Source organism: Lissotriton helveticus, chromosome 9, assembly GCF_964261635.1.
Source record: "Lissotriton helveticus chromosome 9, aLisHel1.1, whole genome shotgun sequence".
Taxonomy (NCBI): domain Eukaryota; kingdom Metazoa; phylum Chordata; class Amphibia; order Caudata; family Salamandridae; genus Lissotriton; species Lissotriton helveticus.
In genome coordinates this window covers 485099209-485115087 of record NC_136070.1, presented here as the reverse complement: position 1 = coordinate 485115087, position 15879 = coordinate 485099209, and the positions used below count along the sequence as shown (strand labels likewise).

General features: G+C 39.2%; 1 protein-coding gene across 1 annotated transcript in view; it reads left to right on the top strand.

Annotated features, from left to right (window-relative positions):
- The window catches only part of SYNE2 (spectrin repeat containing nuclear envelope protein 2), a 1843566-nt gene that overhangs the window by 1510953 nt on the left and 316734 nt on the right, over positions 1–15879 (top strand). The window contains exons 119-121 of the mRNA XM_078660317.1: positions 3653–3823; positions 4195–4328; positions 8713–8917. Of these exons, the coding sequence (XP_078516443.1) occupies positions 3653–3823; positions 4195–4328; positions 8713–8917 (510 nt within the window). The remainder of the gene's footprint in view (positions 1–3652; positions 3824–4194; positions 4329–8712; positions 8918–15879) is intronic.

Sequence of the window (15879 nt, the reverse complement as noted above, 5' to 3'; positions counted from 1 at the left end):
CTCATTTTACTTGGATCGCACACGCCAGTTCCGGGTGGATGACCAACTCTTTGTTGGTTACGTGGGCGCTAAGAAGGGGAAAGCGGTGCACAAGAGGACCATCTCCCGGTGGATCATCTTGTGTATCCAGGCATGCTACTCCTTGGCTAGAAAGGAGCCCCCTGTTGGATTACGGGCGCATTCCACCCGAGCCATGGCGACTACAACTGCCCTGGGCTGGGGGGTGCCCTTACAAGACATCTGTCAGGCAGCTACGTGGGCATCACTGAACACGTTTGCAAGACACTACTGCCTGGACAGCCAAGTCCGGAGGGATGGCTTCTTTGGCCGTTCTGTCCTCCAGGACTTTCTGGTGTGATTATTGGTTCGCAGACCCACCACCGGGGTTGGTATTGCTGGGGTATCTATTCTAAGGTAAGGAATCTAATACGAACGTGTCTCTTTCAGATGCACAAGTTACTACTTGTGTAACGATATATCTGTAAGAGACATTAGTTAGTATTAGATTCCTTACCGACCCACCCATCCTCCCCGTTCTGCGAACCGATATCTAGGGTTAGGGTTACCCCCTTTCAGGGCCCTAGTTTCAATGGCACCAGTGTTGGTTTTTAACATGGCTCTGCGTTTCTGGCGCGGAAAAGCTGTGTCTAAGAACTGACGTCAGCACGCGGAGGCAGCGTCTAAGTACTCCGACAACGTCATCACGGCGCCGACGACGGACGCGGAGCCGCAGACGACGCCTACCGACGCGCAAGGGTACTGCTACGCAAAAGTTTCCGGATCCAGTCTGACGCCTGGGGATATTCTAAGGTAAGGAATCTAATCCTAACTAATGTCTCTTACAGATATATCGTTACACAAGTAGTAACTTGTGCGATTGTGATACGTGCTATTGTGTATGTGCTGAAGTCAGCAAAGAAAGACTGTGAAATGTAATAGACTCCATAGATTTCACTGTGATGGTGGTTAAGATGTAATGGTTAACACATTGTTAACAAATGTGTAATGCACAATGTGTGCAGGACAAAGCAAAGAGGTTTATGAAGGTTGTTATTTGGCAACATTATGCATGGAGCTCCTGGTTTCATGGTATTTATTTTGTAAGGTAAATCCGTATTCATTCGTATTTCAATTTTTGTGGTCTTTCTAGATAATTATGTTCTGTGAAAAAATCAAGTTGCAACTAGCCTAGTTACACGTTTATTTCACTAATTCAGAGCGTTCGTGGCTGCACGGACTTAGCACTGTAAACAGCCATATCCAGCACAACAATGCAGTGTCACCAAGACGATTAACATTATAGTACAATGAAATTGTTTTAGGAAATTCCACCCGAAGCTATTTGTATATGCTTGTGTACAATCAGGAAAGGCAATGAACTAGGAGCTTTGATGTAATGAACTGCAAGAGTGGGTTTAGTGTTGCTTTTTAACCATAACTATCATCACCAGACTATTAGTGCACAATAACTTAAAATATATTTGCCTGTAGTGAATGGATAATTTCAATAATGCTTATCTTGTAAGGGGGTATCTTTAACTATGAAAGACATTTCCCTGGCCGGTTCATTCAGTTCCCTAGACTTCATTCAGAAATTCCAGAATTCCTGAACTAAATCCTCAATAACCATGCATAACATTATTATACTATTCCAGAAATTCAAATTTTCCTAAAACTGAAATGTGTCCACTGCATTGCGGATGAAGCAAATAAATAACATCTGAAAGCCTACAAGTGAGCCATGCATGCTATCACTCTAGGCCTAATATTGTGAATTAACACCTGTTAGGACCTCTGACCTGTGATCCCTGCTCCCTAGTGGAGTTTTACGTAATAGTTATGCACTAATCAAAAGTTATTTTAGTTGAAAATGTTATTTGCCCGCATGCAAGCATGTTATGTATGCATGTTAAATGAATAACCATATATTCAGCAATAGCATGTGCAAGCCTGGAACAGTACGTTGTCAAGCATAAAGGCATGCGTAATATTTCTCATGATTTCTTGCAAGTATCCCTTCTTGCACTTTAGCCCGATGTCCTGTGAGGACAGGCATTATTATTAAAATCTAGAGGGGAACAATGTATAAAAACCCAGGGCCTGGGAGGACATTTCCAGTTCTAGAGGACACAATGCCAGTCAGTTGAGCACCATAACCATTTCACCATGAACCGTGGACATCAACTCCATGAAGGGTGTACTGAGCGTTGCTGAACTAGGGATTTGAATGTTTACATTTTCTAGCAGTTCAGCAGAAAATTAAATGCTGACTTTTGTTAGTGCTTAATGAAATGTTCTGGGTATTTACTTGCTGTTGACTTGTCTAACACTGCCTGTGCTAAGGTTTTACTTATTTTATTATTATAGCCTTGATTATTTTACAGTCTAGGTTAACATAAAAGGAAGAATTGAAAAACAAATGTATGTGGTTGTCTTTGACTTCTCAGACAAAGAGGAGATTCAATTTCTCAAACGTTATCCTGCAAAATCTTTGGTAGGTCAGAGATAATATCTATACTGTTCAATCATCATGAAGACAGAGGCTGGGCCTCAATGACCCACTCCAGGAGAAGGTCTGTGAGGCCCCTTATTCTTTCCCCAGCTCTGCAGATTGGGTAAGTTAGCTACACAGCTCTAAGGGCCAGTGGAAGTCTAATTGTGGGAACCAAAATATTTTGACTGGCATTGCTGGACACAACTAAATCTGCTACCAAGAATGTATATCTTCACGGTATTCCTATTCTCAATTACTTACCTGGAAAATCACCAAAAATCTTATTTCTTATGCTTTTGCATTTTCATTGTCATTTACTCGTTTGTTACCAATATCGTTTTCCATAAACTTCATTTCTTCATTATGGAGTATCAGTTAGCCTTTATGAATAGCTTTGGTGTCACTACTTGCATTCACTATAACTTTTATTTCAATTATATAATTTACTGTTGTGGAATCATTACAGTGTTTTACAATATGTCCCTAAAGCAATATTTGACAATACCCACAGAATCCCTCTTCGAAGGAATCAAAAAATGTGTATCTAACTCGAAATGTAATAGCTCTAAAATTACATCTCTCTTCAAATATGTAAGAGTTTCTTTTCACATACAATGATCTGTATAGCAATATCATATTTCCAGAAACGTCATAGGTCTAGTGGAAGAAAAATTAAATACTCTTTGACTGCTTATAATATCGCAGGAGTTGACAATGCTAGCACTGTTACCCCCAGTAGCAGGTCCATTGTACAAATTTCACACATTCTTCATCTAAAACTGCACTATGGCATGCTAATGTACAGTGATTGGTAAGGGACAAGCACTATAGACCAGTTAGTAAATTATGAAAGCGAATGGTACACAAATTAGTAAACAGATTAATTAGATCACAGGAATTGGCACTGTGTTTCCGAGCACCCACTTACGGGCGATGACTTCAGGCTAAAACATCTATCTGACCTGAAGGAGAGAGAAAATCAGGTATCTGAAGTTATTATTAAATGTATACATTTTCATTAATTCGTTTTTTTTTACTATGTGCAAACTAAAGTAGTGATTCAAGTGATTCTGTCTGGTTAAGTATCTGCAAAATTAACATTGCATAAGTGTTGAAAAATATAAGCCTTATTTTTAATTGGTTCCTTCCCAAATGTAGGTCGAGCGATTGAAGTCTTCTTTGGAGAAAATTTCGCAGGAATGGGAAGCTTATGATGCTGACTGTGACGAGGTCAACATGGTGACAGTCCGGTTATTATATGGTTTGAATCACAACAGACTACGTGCACTCTCTATGGATACATTAAGAAGTCAGGTGGAAACCCTTAAGGTAAATTTATCGAAATTGGCACAATTAAACTTTTTCATGTAATTTTTCATGGCAGAGAGAGAAGCGAGAGATAAAATGGGAAGGAGAGATACATTATTGTTCTGGTTAGATGTCCATTGTTGTTAATGTACAGCAAGCTTATAAGACCATCTCAAGTATATATTCATCTTTCTGGAGTCAATTGTGTAACCATTGTCTGTTGATGTTGAATTACACCTACCTTGTCCCATCATTAGCATTATTTATGGGAAACTGCCCCAGTGTAAAGTTAGTCCAGTAAGTCAGTGAACCATTTATATTGTGTAGTTTGCCTCAGATGCGCTTTTTTGAGACTACCCCTGTTAGCTAAATATTGTGCTCTCTTCCCTCAGAGTCTTCAGGACCAGGCTGATAGTAATGAGGAAAACTGGGCGAAGCTTCAGAACGCTGCAAATAACTTAAAACGTGATTGTTGTCCTTCAGTCACACAAATAATTGAAAAGAAGTACCAGGATGCACATTCCAGGTATCGAAAATACAATGAATCAATCTAACGTCAGGATACTTGAGCGATAAAGGTAGAAAGGGTGTGATGATGGACATATCAAGAATGACTGTAAAATGGCAGAAACGCCTACATAGGGATGCTTCTTTTTGCCTAAGCAGCTTCTAGATGTCCACCTGATTTTTGTAGACTCATTGAATTTAAAAGGTTGAATACGGGAAGAATATCAAAGTGTTTCCATGGAAGAAAATCTTGCCTTGCCCTGTTCTGTTTGAAGTGTCTTTCCAATTCTTTTAACTAAAAAGTCTTCATACAGTCTATATTCTGCATAGCTAATCCCCTTGTTTTAGAGTCATAGATTTTGTACTGCTTCTTAACCAAATATATCATTATTGTATATAGATTGACAAGTGGCAGGTAGAATTTGCAAAATATGGAAATACATCATGTCACTGGTCTTTGCGCCAAAGTAACTACCTAATGTACATCCATAGTATTACATTTCTGCCAGGGGCTTAAGGCTTTGGGGTTCGGCACAATTACCACTTCATATATAATAGTCTTTACAATGTTTCCTCTATATCCAGTAATGTGGATGTCTTATTGAGTCTTTCCAAAGTATGCTTGGCATGCTCTCTGTAGCCATGCAATTGTTTTCACTTTAAACTCATATGATTTCCTAATCTTGTAGAAAGTGCACTATATCTTCCAAGCCTGAATCCTAGTTCAACTGATTCAAAATATATCAAACTATATCCAACATCCTTTCATCATATCACAATGTATAAATCATAACTTCTATACAGAAAACTGTTAAAGGTTGCTCTACTTCAATTTTGAGATATACAAACGAGCAGTTTAGATTTCAAAGACATCTCACCTCCATTTTGTACCTCTACAAAAGTACTATGCTCGTAGAGTTGAAGAGGGCATGAAATTAATGCATGAAGGTGTCTTGCTGTTTTTATTTTAGTGGGCATTTTATGCTGAGTGTAAAGCAATATAATGTATCCAGAGTGTACATCCTTATCTCTGCTTCTTTTTTTATATGGCCAAGATTAGGGTACTCCCTGCATTTGCAGATAAAACCTTCACTGCAAACTCTCGGGATCTGCCTTAGGGATTGAAATAACTCATCATAAGGTCTAAAATTAATTTCAGCTGGGGCACAGAAACTGACTAAGGTAAGCCAAGCTGAAGAGGTAAAAAAATGAACCCAGCACCAGTGCCCCTCCTCATCCCTTGCACAATCATGGATCTCTGTAGTCACATTTCTAGCTATAAACAAGGAGACAACTCGATGGGCCGCCGGTGGTGCTGAAAAACCTCTAAAACCAGCCCATTTCTTAAATATTGAAAACTTAGCCAACTTAGTTGATGCAACATGAGTTTCTTGTAACAATACTATGGATGGATTATGCTCCTCAATCCAAGCTTCAATAGCTGACAGTTTCCTTTTGCTGTTTAGCCCATTAGCATTGAATGAAATAACCTTCAAAATGTTTCCGTGCAAAGATGTCCCTTCGGTTTACTGACCCGTTCATGTTCTCACCTATATTCAAGTCGGTACTCCTTCAAAGTAGTGCCTGATATACCTGCTCCCATCAGACCCCCATTTAAAGAAATAGGAGCACATGACTCAACCTCTCCACCATTTATATGTAAAATTTGCTTTAAAACCCCATGCAAGTTCTAGTTAGTAGCCTCTATTTGATATTCTCCTGTGCAAACATTGCAGTCATAATCTGGCTCAAAACCTCCCCCGTTTAAAGTGTTTAAATATGACTTAAAGTGCTTCAAAATTCAAAAGTGTTTCACATGCTTAGTGGCAGTCAACACACTTGTACAAATAACAGTTTTTAAAAAAAACATCACAATATAGATAGCTCCCGCCACTAAAGGGCTGACTTAGCTATCTACGCCCTCCCTCATAAAAGTGCGTAGATAAGCCTTAAAGTTCTTCAAAATGCAAAAGTTCTTCATTTGATTAGTGGTAGTTAACAATATTGCACAAATAACACTTTCAATTAATGCATACCAAGATAGATAGGGCCCCGTACAAAAGTCCCTACTATGCTGTCTACACAATGTAAACTCAGATTGGGTAGCCTGTAATCTGTCTTTACTTGTTTAACTCTACTGGACCTCATTTTCAACTGCACCCCAAAACCCCCCGCTCCACCAACCTCTCCCCAGATGCTGTGGTGGGATCCCCACTCTTTCTCCCACTCCTGGCATCCCTCCCTGAATTCCTTTGCACCTTGAGTGCCAAACTCTCTAGCATCTCCTTCTGCCCCACACTTCATCTATGGGGAAATAAAGTTCAAATCACCACATTTACTCATTGATTTCAAAAACATAGCAGCTTCTTTAACTGTGCTAAATGTTTGGAATGCACCTTTAAGTCTAGAAATTTGAATTATCGATGCCTGTGCACCAGCCACCTGAAATCTTGAAATCATGTTCTTAAATTTTTTTCGCCTCTGAGCCGTTTCTGCTGTCGTATCTGAAGAAACTTGGTACAACAATGTATTTTGCATTGTGACCGACTTCTCCCTGATAGCCTTTGCTAATAATAACTCTGTATTTTACAAAGTTCACAAGCATTGTCCTAGGATATTTGGCTTGACCAAAGGCTTTAGCAAGGACAAAAGAGTTGTATCACTGTAACTTTGAAGTGAATTGGCATGCTGCATTTAAGCCTATAATGAGCATGTTTGTGACTTCCCGATGGAAGCCAGTTTAATTCCTCAGACCTGTATTGCTGTATATACCTGTATCTAGAGCTATAAATGGGTAACAGTGACTAACTTAGATGTTTTCTACTGAGGAGTTCTGAGTCACTTCAAATATAAACCAATCATTTTCACGCAGACAGTAAACGTCGGCTAGTATATTTGTGTACAGAAACTAAGGGATGAATCTCTAAAGTGAGTGGTACCCTTGCAACCATTACTTTTAGCAGGGCAGTCCTACTGAATTCCTGAAATTTCTGGCCTATTTTATTTCATTTCATGAAAAAGCGGAACCAAAATGAAAGATAAATTAACGTAGCACAAGAAATATTAAGCTTACTTAACAATCATTGATTTAATAAAATTCAGTGTCCAAGCTCTACAAATAAGAAGCCAAAGGGCCATGTCAAAGCTGTTGTCCAATGGAGTCCATCTGGGGCATAACTGGGCCCAAGAACGATGTGAGATGTATCATATGTAGGTCCGCTGCCAAAACTGACACCTCTAACCCACAGTAGTTCATGAGACAGTTCCACTAGTAGTTTAATTGTGGCGTTTCAGTTTCCAACCAATGTTTAGAAATACTTAACCTGGCAATTTATATAGCACTGACAACCACTTCTCTGTGCTTTGAAGCCACCCCAGGTCAAATACTCCAAGATAACTTAGTGAAAGGGCTAAATCATAACTTAGTAAAAGGGCTCAATCACTAAGGCATTCATTTCTTTTAAAATATTGTCAGGCAGGTGGACCAAATCTGCTTCCTCCTTTCCACAGCTAACAGTCTTATCTATAGTCCAAATAATACAGTTTCTTAGGTTTATAATATAGATCATTTACACATTTGTTGCATCATGAGAGTGACATTTTTAACCACTAAACTATCAGTAAATACCTCCGCTGCAACACATTCTCAATTTCTCCTTCTTATCCGAATGCAGTAAGTTGTCCTCACATTTGTAAATAAAATATTTATAAAATATTTATAAAGACTTTCATTCAGTTATTCATTCAATCCATTGGACCAGTGTTTTTGCTTAGAATGAATAATATGGTGGTATAATTATAGAGTTTCAATCGTTGTTCTATTTTGATTGTTACACCGTAGAATAAAACAATGAAAAAGATTTACAGAAGCAATGTGTGCTTTAATTTGCTGATAATCTGGCAACTGAGTACCAAAGCTCCTTTCCTGTTATGAAGTGGGACAATAACTGTATTTGAGAGAATATTTTCTCCCTATGTGTGTGATAGATAATGTTGATGAAATCATTTCAATAAAGGCGTCTGGATGTTTTTGAAAATGTTCAGACATACTTGTAAAATTTAATATTATTTCATTTTCTAAACACTTGGTTATTTGTGGCAGTGTCCAAAGACACTTTAAAGTCACAAGTTGAGTATGGAGAACTCTGAAAAAAGTATGTGGTGCTGGCTTTAAATTATGTGGTTTGCAGATTAACTCCTCTTCTGATTTTTAAAGCCTGGTATATTGTTTGGGCTCAATTAAGTAGCTAAAAGTCATTAGGATGCCTGGTTTCTGTGGCCAGAAAAGTAAACCATGTTACAACAGCCTAAAAGAGTTTTCTGAATTTCAATGTTGTGTTTTTGCTTATAAGAATATGTTCAGACACCGCTACTTGCTATTTGTTTTGTAACTCTGAATTCAGATGGACATCAGTGAATCATGACCTCACGGACCAGCTGCAGTCAGCACAGGCTCTGTTACCACTTTGCGAGTCTTATGTTAATCTATGCACAGAGGCATCAGTGGCCATTGAGCTACTTGAAAACGAGTGCAGTCATCTCCACAGTGCCAACATACCAGAAGATAAAGAGGTGGACGTCCTGCAGAAGAGAATGCAAGATCTAACTGTAGGTGGACTTTTTTATGTATAGTCCCATATTCACAACATATTGCCCCCCATTAGCTGGCCCTTTAACTGCTGTTTGAGAAAAATGTTTCACCAGAACTCATGAAGTTTGTAATTTTTGTTTGCTGTCTGAATTTTGTACTTGCTTATGTACTAATTGGTAAAAGGACTTAAAAAAAATATTTATCCTTAGAGCCAGGGCTCTACAATTGTGTTCATCATAACATATACTAAAACATTTCTGATGGTGAGTCACATTATATTTATATAAAATGTCAAACTGCAATACCTTAAAGAAGATCTGTTATGCTTTTCCTAAAACATTTGAGTTCTACTTCAAAACCCATGTGTAGTAAGAAAACTATATTATAAGTCATTTTAATATAATTTGCTATGTATGGCTTCCAGTGGTGGATTATCAGATTTCAAAATTGGTTTATCACTGCAGTTACATTACGCTAGTGAAAAACAAAATTGTTTTTCCCTTTTTGTAAAGTTATTTGTGAACTTGGCTCCCTCCCTGGTCTTTTCCTCTCCTCACCTGGTTGAGACCCTAGAGAAGTGGTGCAAGCACAGGAGGTGATCTATCATCCCTGTCCATACCCACTATCCTTTCTCTGGCAACTAAAACTGCTTGAGGGCAATCCTGGACACGAGGATTGTTGAGGCAAAGTGATCCATGAAGAGGTCATGATCCAAAATTGATGAAATAGGGTGCATCACCGGTGTGTAGCTCTCCAGGATACACTGATTAAGTAATAGTAACTATTAATCTACTTTAAATGAATTTGTGAACATATATGTGCCTTTTATTATTTATCAGTTCCTCCCCCTTCACTCTCTCATTTGGTCTTTTGTTTAATATTGCCCAGTAGATTATTTTTTGACGTGGCATATGCAACAAATAGCACTTGAGAAATCTTGTGCCTCAGTATGTACTCCACAGATTCTCAAGAGATTTCTTTCCTTATATTACATGGACAATTTATAAAAAAAAATTGGCACAATAGGGAAGTCTAACCGCCTGCCTGTTGCTAGTTTTGTCAGTGCAGTACAAGAGAGAACAGGGAGGAAGTGGCAGCTTTCATTTCCTTCTCTTTGGAATAGGTGGCAGAGATGAACATCTATTGTACCTCAGATTAAATGCAATTCCCTGCAGAGAGACCACTATTTTTTTGGCCTTGCCATTTCCATGATAGCATGGGAAGTGCAAAAGGAAAGATGTCACTGTGTGGCTTATCTAGATGTCCATGCTCTGCACCGCTTCCCAAATGTGTAACCACAATTTACTCACCATCTCATAGGAAAGATGCCAAGACACTAATCAGATGACTAGCACAACAACTTGTTGGCATTTACTAAAATTCCTACTGAAATTAACAAATAAGTACTAAATAGTAATTATAGCACAAGAATTATATCACACAAAATTAATATTGTATCAACTAACCACCAGCAAGGTAAGTATAATAGATTGAACACAATAATTGGGTTAAGTAGGTGATGTAGATGTCTAAATAGTAATGATATTCTTACCATGACAATGTAGGGGTTGGTGATGTATTGGAAGCAATATTGTTGCAGGTCAGCATTTTTTCCACTTCAATTACTCACTCTAATAATTACACCTAACTCCTATTAACTTAAAATGTCACCAGTCGAAAATAGGAGACATTGCTTTGTTTTCTTGCACCAAAAGACTAACCCAATAGCCAACTCATCTACAGCAATAATGAATAACCTCTGGATTAATCACTAACTTTAGGCTAGGGAGTAGCTTGCTACCCACTATAAAGTGCTTCAAAGCCTTGTCGGGGTAGTGCAATACATTAATAGTCATACAACCTAATAAGGATATGGAATGCTCCACTCACACAAGATGTGGTTGGTGATTATGGTTTAATATGATTTAATATTATTCTGTGCAATGAGATTTGGCTAGGTTACTCTTTTCTACCCATTCACAGTGAATTAGCATAATGCTGCATTCTCTCCTTCCCCATGTACTCTTAAAGAGGCACCTAGCCTCTGGATTCGATCAGTCAGTCAGCAAGTGCACGTCATGCAAGAAAGAGCTCTCTGAAGCCTGAGACATGGCGAGTAAATTGGCTTAAGCAAATCCCTCCGGCACACTGGAAATAGACCCGCAGCGGATCTGATTACTTAATGAGGTCGTGAAAGGTCAGCAAGGTACTTCCCAAGCTTGATTTCAATGCAAGTTTTATCTCATTTCCTAATTTGTTAACTAGTTAGTTTGCTAAAATGTGGCATTCTTGTCCCTGTAATTAATTCTACCTTCTAACATGCATCAAGCTCACCTTTTATCAAGGTAAGCAGTTTTTTTGATAGATTATCCTTAGCTATCATGCAGCTAAAAACAACTGCTGTGATCCTTCTCAGAATTAAAGGCTATTTCTAGGAACATGAGTGACACTTAGGCTCTCAAGGTCTCTCGTTTACAGTGAAGTGGTCAGTATAGATATCCCACATCTGCATATTTATACGTGTTGCATACATTCCACAAGAAGTCATTTCAGATGCGGGAATGCATAAGCAGAAAATGACATTAATTGAGCCCTGACAATTACTTGAAAATTACTGTGATACCATGACAGCTTGCCACCTTCAAAAAGCTGGCAGTTGCTGGGTGCATTAATTGGAATTGCAACTGAAATGCACAACATATTTTGCTCACAACCACAACATCGGTTTGTAATACAGCTTGGTATGAAGTGCCACTGTGACATGTAGATGATTAGAGCTGTGTATTTCACCATCTGCAGCCTGCAGTATTAGCACTTGCTTCGTCCGATACTTTATTGCATTTTTGCACTGTGAGGGTGACCATCTCCATGTTCAAATGTTGTGCTATGTATACCAAATGCAATGATGGTCTTATAAGGGGTATTACCATTTATGTTTACAAAAACTCTACATCAGTACAAAAAGCAAATCATGGTGTGTTCTGCCCACATGCGTACAAGAACAATATTGAGAATCTCCAAGATTGCTTTATATATCTGACACAATTGCATTTAGAATTCAGATCTTATATGAATGTAGCAAGCCATCATATGGCTCACTTTGGAACTTTTCACAACCTTCCATTTTCCATTTCCCGTCTAACACGTCCAGAACAAGACGTCTTTCTTAGACTGACTTTATATTGTATTGTGTATAATATGTTATGTTATGTTATGTTATGTTACAAGCACTTTTATAGCGCACTGCTGCCCCAGCTAAGGGGCGTCCCGGCGCTTCCAAGAGTAACAAACACAACACCGCAGCTACGGAAAAAGAATTCACTACAAGAAGGCTAGACTAAATGAGAAAAAAGATGGGTTTTAATAGCCCTCCTGAACTTCAGGAGATCATCTATTTCACGGATATGGAGCGGAAGGGAGTTCCACAATTTTGCGGCCAGTACCCTAAAGGACCGACCGACGGCTCTACATAGCCTGAATCGAGAGACAGTTAACAGATTCTGTCCTAAGGATCTCAAGTTTCGGGCAGGGACATAGGGCACCAAGAGATTCCGAAGATTCTGGGGGGAGGCCAGTTTGAGGATCTTAAAAGAAAGCACAAGGTCTTAAAGTGGATCCTCTGTGCCACACGCAACCAGTGTAGCGAACGGATGGTACTATCTGCAGAACAGAATCTAGGTAAGCCCACCAGGGCTCTGGCTGCGGCGTTCTGGACACATTGCAACCGAGTGATCTCTGCCTGATTGGCTCCCAATAGGAGCGAGCTGGCATAATCAAGCCGAGATAAAATGGAGGCCTGTATAACCAGCTGCCTGGTGGAAGGATCAAAAAACCTCAGAATTGGTCTTAAGCCTCGCAGAATGCCAAAGCAGATGGCCGCCACTTTTTTATTGTGTCCAGAAAAGCTAAGGGCAGGATCCAGCCATACCCTCAGGTTTTTCAGCTCCAGGACAGGAATGGGGGTCACACCCAGCTCAGGGGGCCACCATATGTCACCCCAAAGGTCTGCCCGCTGTGTGTGTTATGTACAAAGGGTAACTTTATCATGGTACTGAATGAAAATGTGGTTGTCTTCCTAGGAGATTGTATTTTCCAGCTTCACAGGATTAAGTGCCAAGTCTTTTTTCCAGAGTATGTTGTCACAGATTCACCAGGCCCAACTGCTGCTTGCTCTTTATTTCTGTTTTTGCACAAAGAAGTTGTTGTGGTGTTAAGGGGCAATATTGTATATTATCACCAAAGTTTGATTATGGATTGATGGCCTAGAGACATATTCAGCAGAATGCCTGTTGTAGAGAGTCTTGACCTTGATCTGTACATTCATGTAGCTGAGATTTATGGAGGAAACACCTTAACGAGAAAACTAAATCAAAATCATTACAGTTAAGAAGCAACCTAGATGATGCACTCCAAAGTCTGTCCAGAAGGTGAACCTGAGAATTGATATGAAATAAGATATGGCAATCAACCCTCTATAACATCATTACATTAGTTACTGTGACATGATTCTAAAGTGGCAAGGTACAAGCTTGAACTGAGAATTTGGGCTTTACAAAATCCGTTATCTGAGGAGGCAGTGTGATAATGCATCCCTTGGATGTCTATGCTAATGCCATTGGCAAGTATTGCTGCTATTGTTAAAAAGAACTTGGTTGCTAAATTTATTTAACTTTAGGCAAGGCCTGCATTATACTGGTCTGATTTGTAACTGTGTTATTGGTAATATGTGATAAGAAGGCTTTCTGTGTAGAAACAATTAGCAGGTTATTATTGAGACAGTCAAGCCCCTTAATTTTAACACATCTGTCTACATATGGCTTTGATTTTAAAGATCAAATACGCTTAGATACAGAATCATATAGCAAAGTGTTCAAAATGTGATTGTGTTTCTGTGCCCTGCCCATGCAGCCTTTTAGGTGTTTGGAATAGAGCAGACCTAGGTGCAAGAAGCAGCAATAAACATTATATTGAAGACTATCAGGAACTACTCAAACACACAATTCTGGAAGTACAACCCTAGTGTGGGGACTGATTTGGACTGAATTTCATTAAAATGTAATAGGAACAATACACTGGGTAAGGTGATGTATTGAATATTTATTTTATGTAGAGTCACAGTCTGTTGCACAGTGAGATGGTGATTTGCTCAGACGATGTTTTTGTCAAAATATATAAAAACAGGGATTAGGTGGCAGGTGCTCGAGTTACAAAGCCAGTAACTTAGCAACATCTATTGTAATTTTAGGGGGCATGTGAGTAATAGTGATGTATAGTTAGAAGACTATGGTACCAGGTGAAGACTTTCATCAGCCGCTGACAGAATTAGAGTCCCTGTCACTTCTCCTGCCGATTCCATTGGTATAGTTTATGCCGGTTATATCCCAACTGCCTTCCGCGGGTGGTGTCATCACGAGCTGCATAGGGTGTTGGAAGTGAGTTCTTGGAGACCACTCTAGAAAAGCCTCTGACCGTCAGTTGGAGTTGGAACTCCTGAGACTTGGTGGTGACCAAATGAAGTCAAGATACTTCTAGTAGAAAACGACAGCAACCTTCTCATTCTGTTGAAAGAAAAGGTACCATGTGTCAGATATGGAACTCACCAACCTATAAGTAACAATGGAAAGGTTTGAGATGGTTCTTTCTGGTCAGCGCTCTCCCTGTTGTATTCATTGGATTTTGCTGCGACATTGCAAGGCAGAAGAGACCACTTGGGAAGGCTTAGCAAATTTATTGTGCGACACAGTGCTAGAGTTGAAGTTCTGTTGGGGTTCAACAATGGAAAAAGAGGACGTAATTTGCCAGGTTACTTTATTAAATGGAAAAGCTGTTTACATGGTTCTTATCTTCAGAAAGGATCTTCTGGTCCCTTTTCTTTACCTGTATATTCTTTCCTGAGATAATCGTTTTTGGTTCTAGACAATACTTACCTATTTTGTAGCAGTTTAAGCTGACATTTGACATATATGTTTATGACACCCAGTTCCTCCACCATTTGCAAGGAAGGGATCTGGCTTCAGCCAACCACTTACCCTCAGCATGTAAAGAAGTGCATGAATGGTTGAAACCAGCTTATTCCAAATCAGTTTTTCTACGGGGATATTCAGCTTTGGCCCATAGATCTGAATTCCATTCCACAGTAGTCTTGGTTTTCACATTGATTTTAATGTTTGCTTGAATCAGCAAGCATCTGCTGTTTCTAATACCTGTTTCCCTTATCATAAAATAGTATTTTAAAGAAAGTGAAGCCATTTCTTCCCAGCAAGTAAATTCAGAACTGCAGTTCAAGCCCTGGTATTCTCACATCTGGAGGAGATGATAGCTCACAGCTCCTTGGCCTCCCAGACTCCACAGTGGTACTCTCTAAGGGCATCATACATACTGCAGCACGTCGCATCCAGGGTCTGAACAAATATGATCGCATCACCCCCATCCAGATGGAACGCCAATGGCTTCCTTTGCTGGCCTATACGATCTACAAAATCAGCTGCATTATTTACAAAGGCATCACAACCAGCGTTCCTTTTATCTTGTAGACAAACTTATCATGACTGGTAATTCTCAGCACACCCGCAACCAGGACACCATAAGAATTCAGACTAGGAAGTGTAAAAATGAAAATGTAAGGCAGCAATGCACCCATGATCTGAAACAACATCCTCATGTCCATCAAGTCAGCCCCACAGCTTCTCCAATTTAGAATATAGTTGAAGATGCACATCTTTAAAGAACACTAAATTACCTCTCCTGTCACTTCTTTGACCTTTGACATTGTACATCTCTCCTCTGCCGTTTTGCTAGGTTTGTTCTATAGAAATACCATACAACTTAGATCTATAACTGAGACAATATTTATAGATGTTTATAAAGACCATCGCAAGTATTTAAAAAATATCATCTATATTAAGATAAAGCGCATTAAAATCAGTCTACTTCAAAATAAAAAATAGTCATAAATATACCATCTGTAAGGATGCCCTGA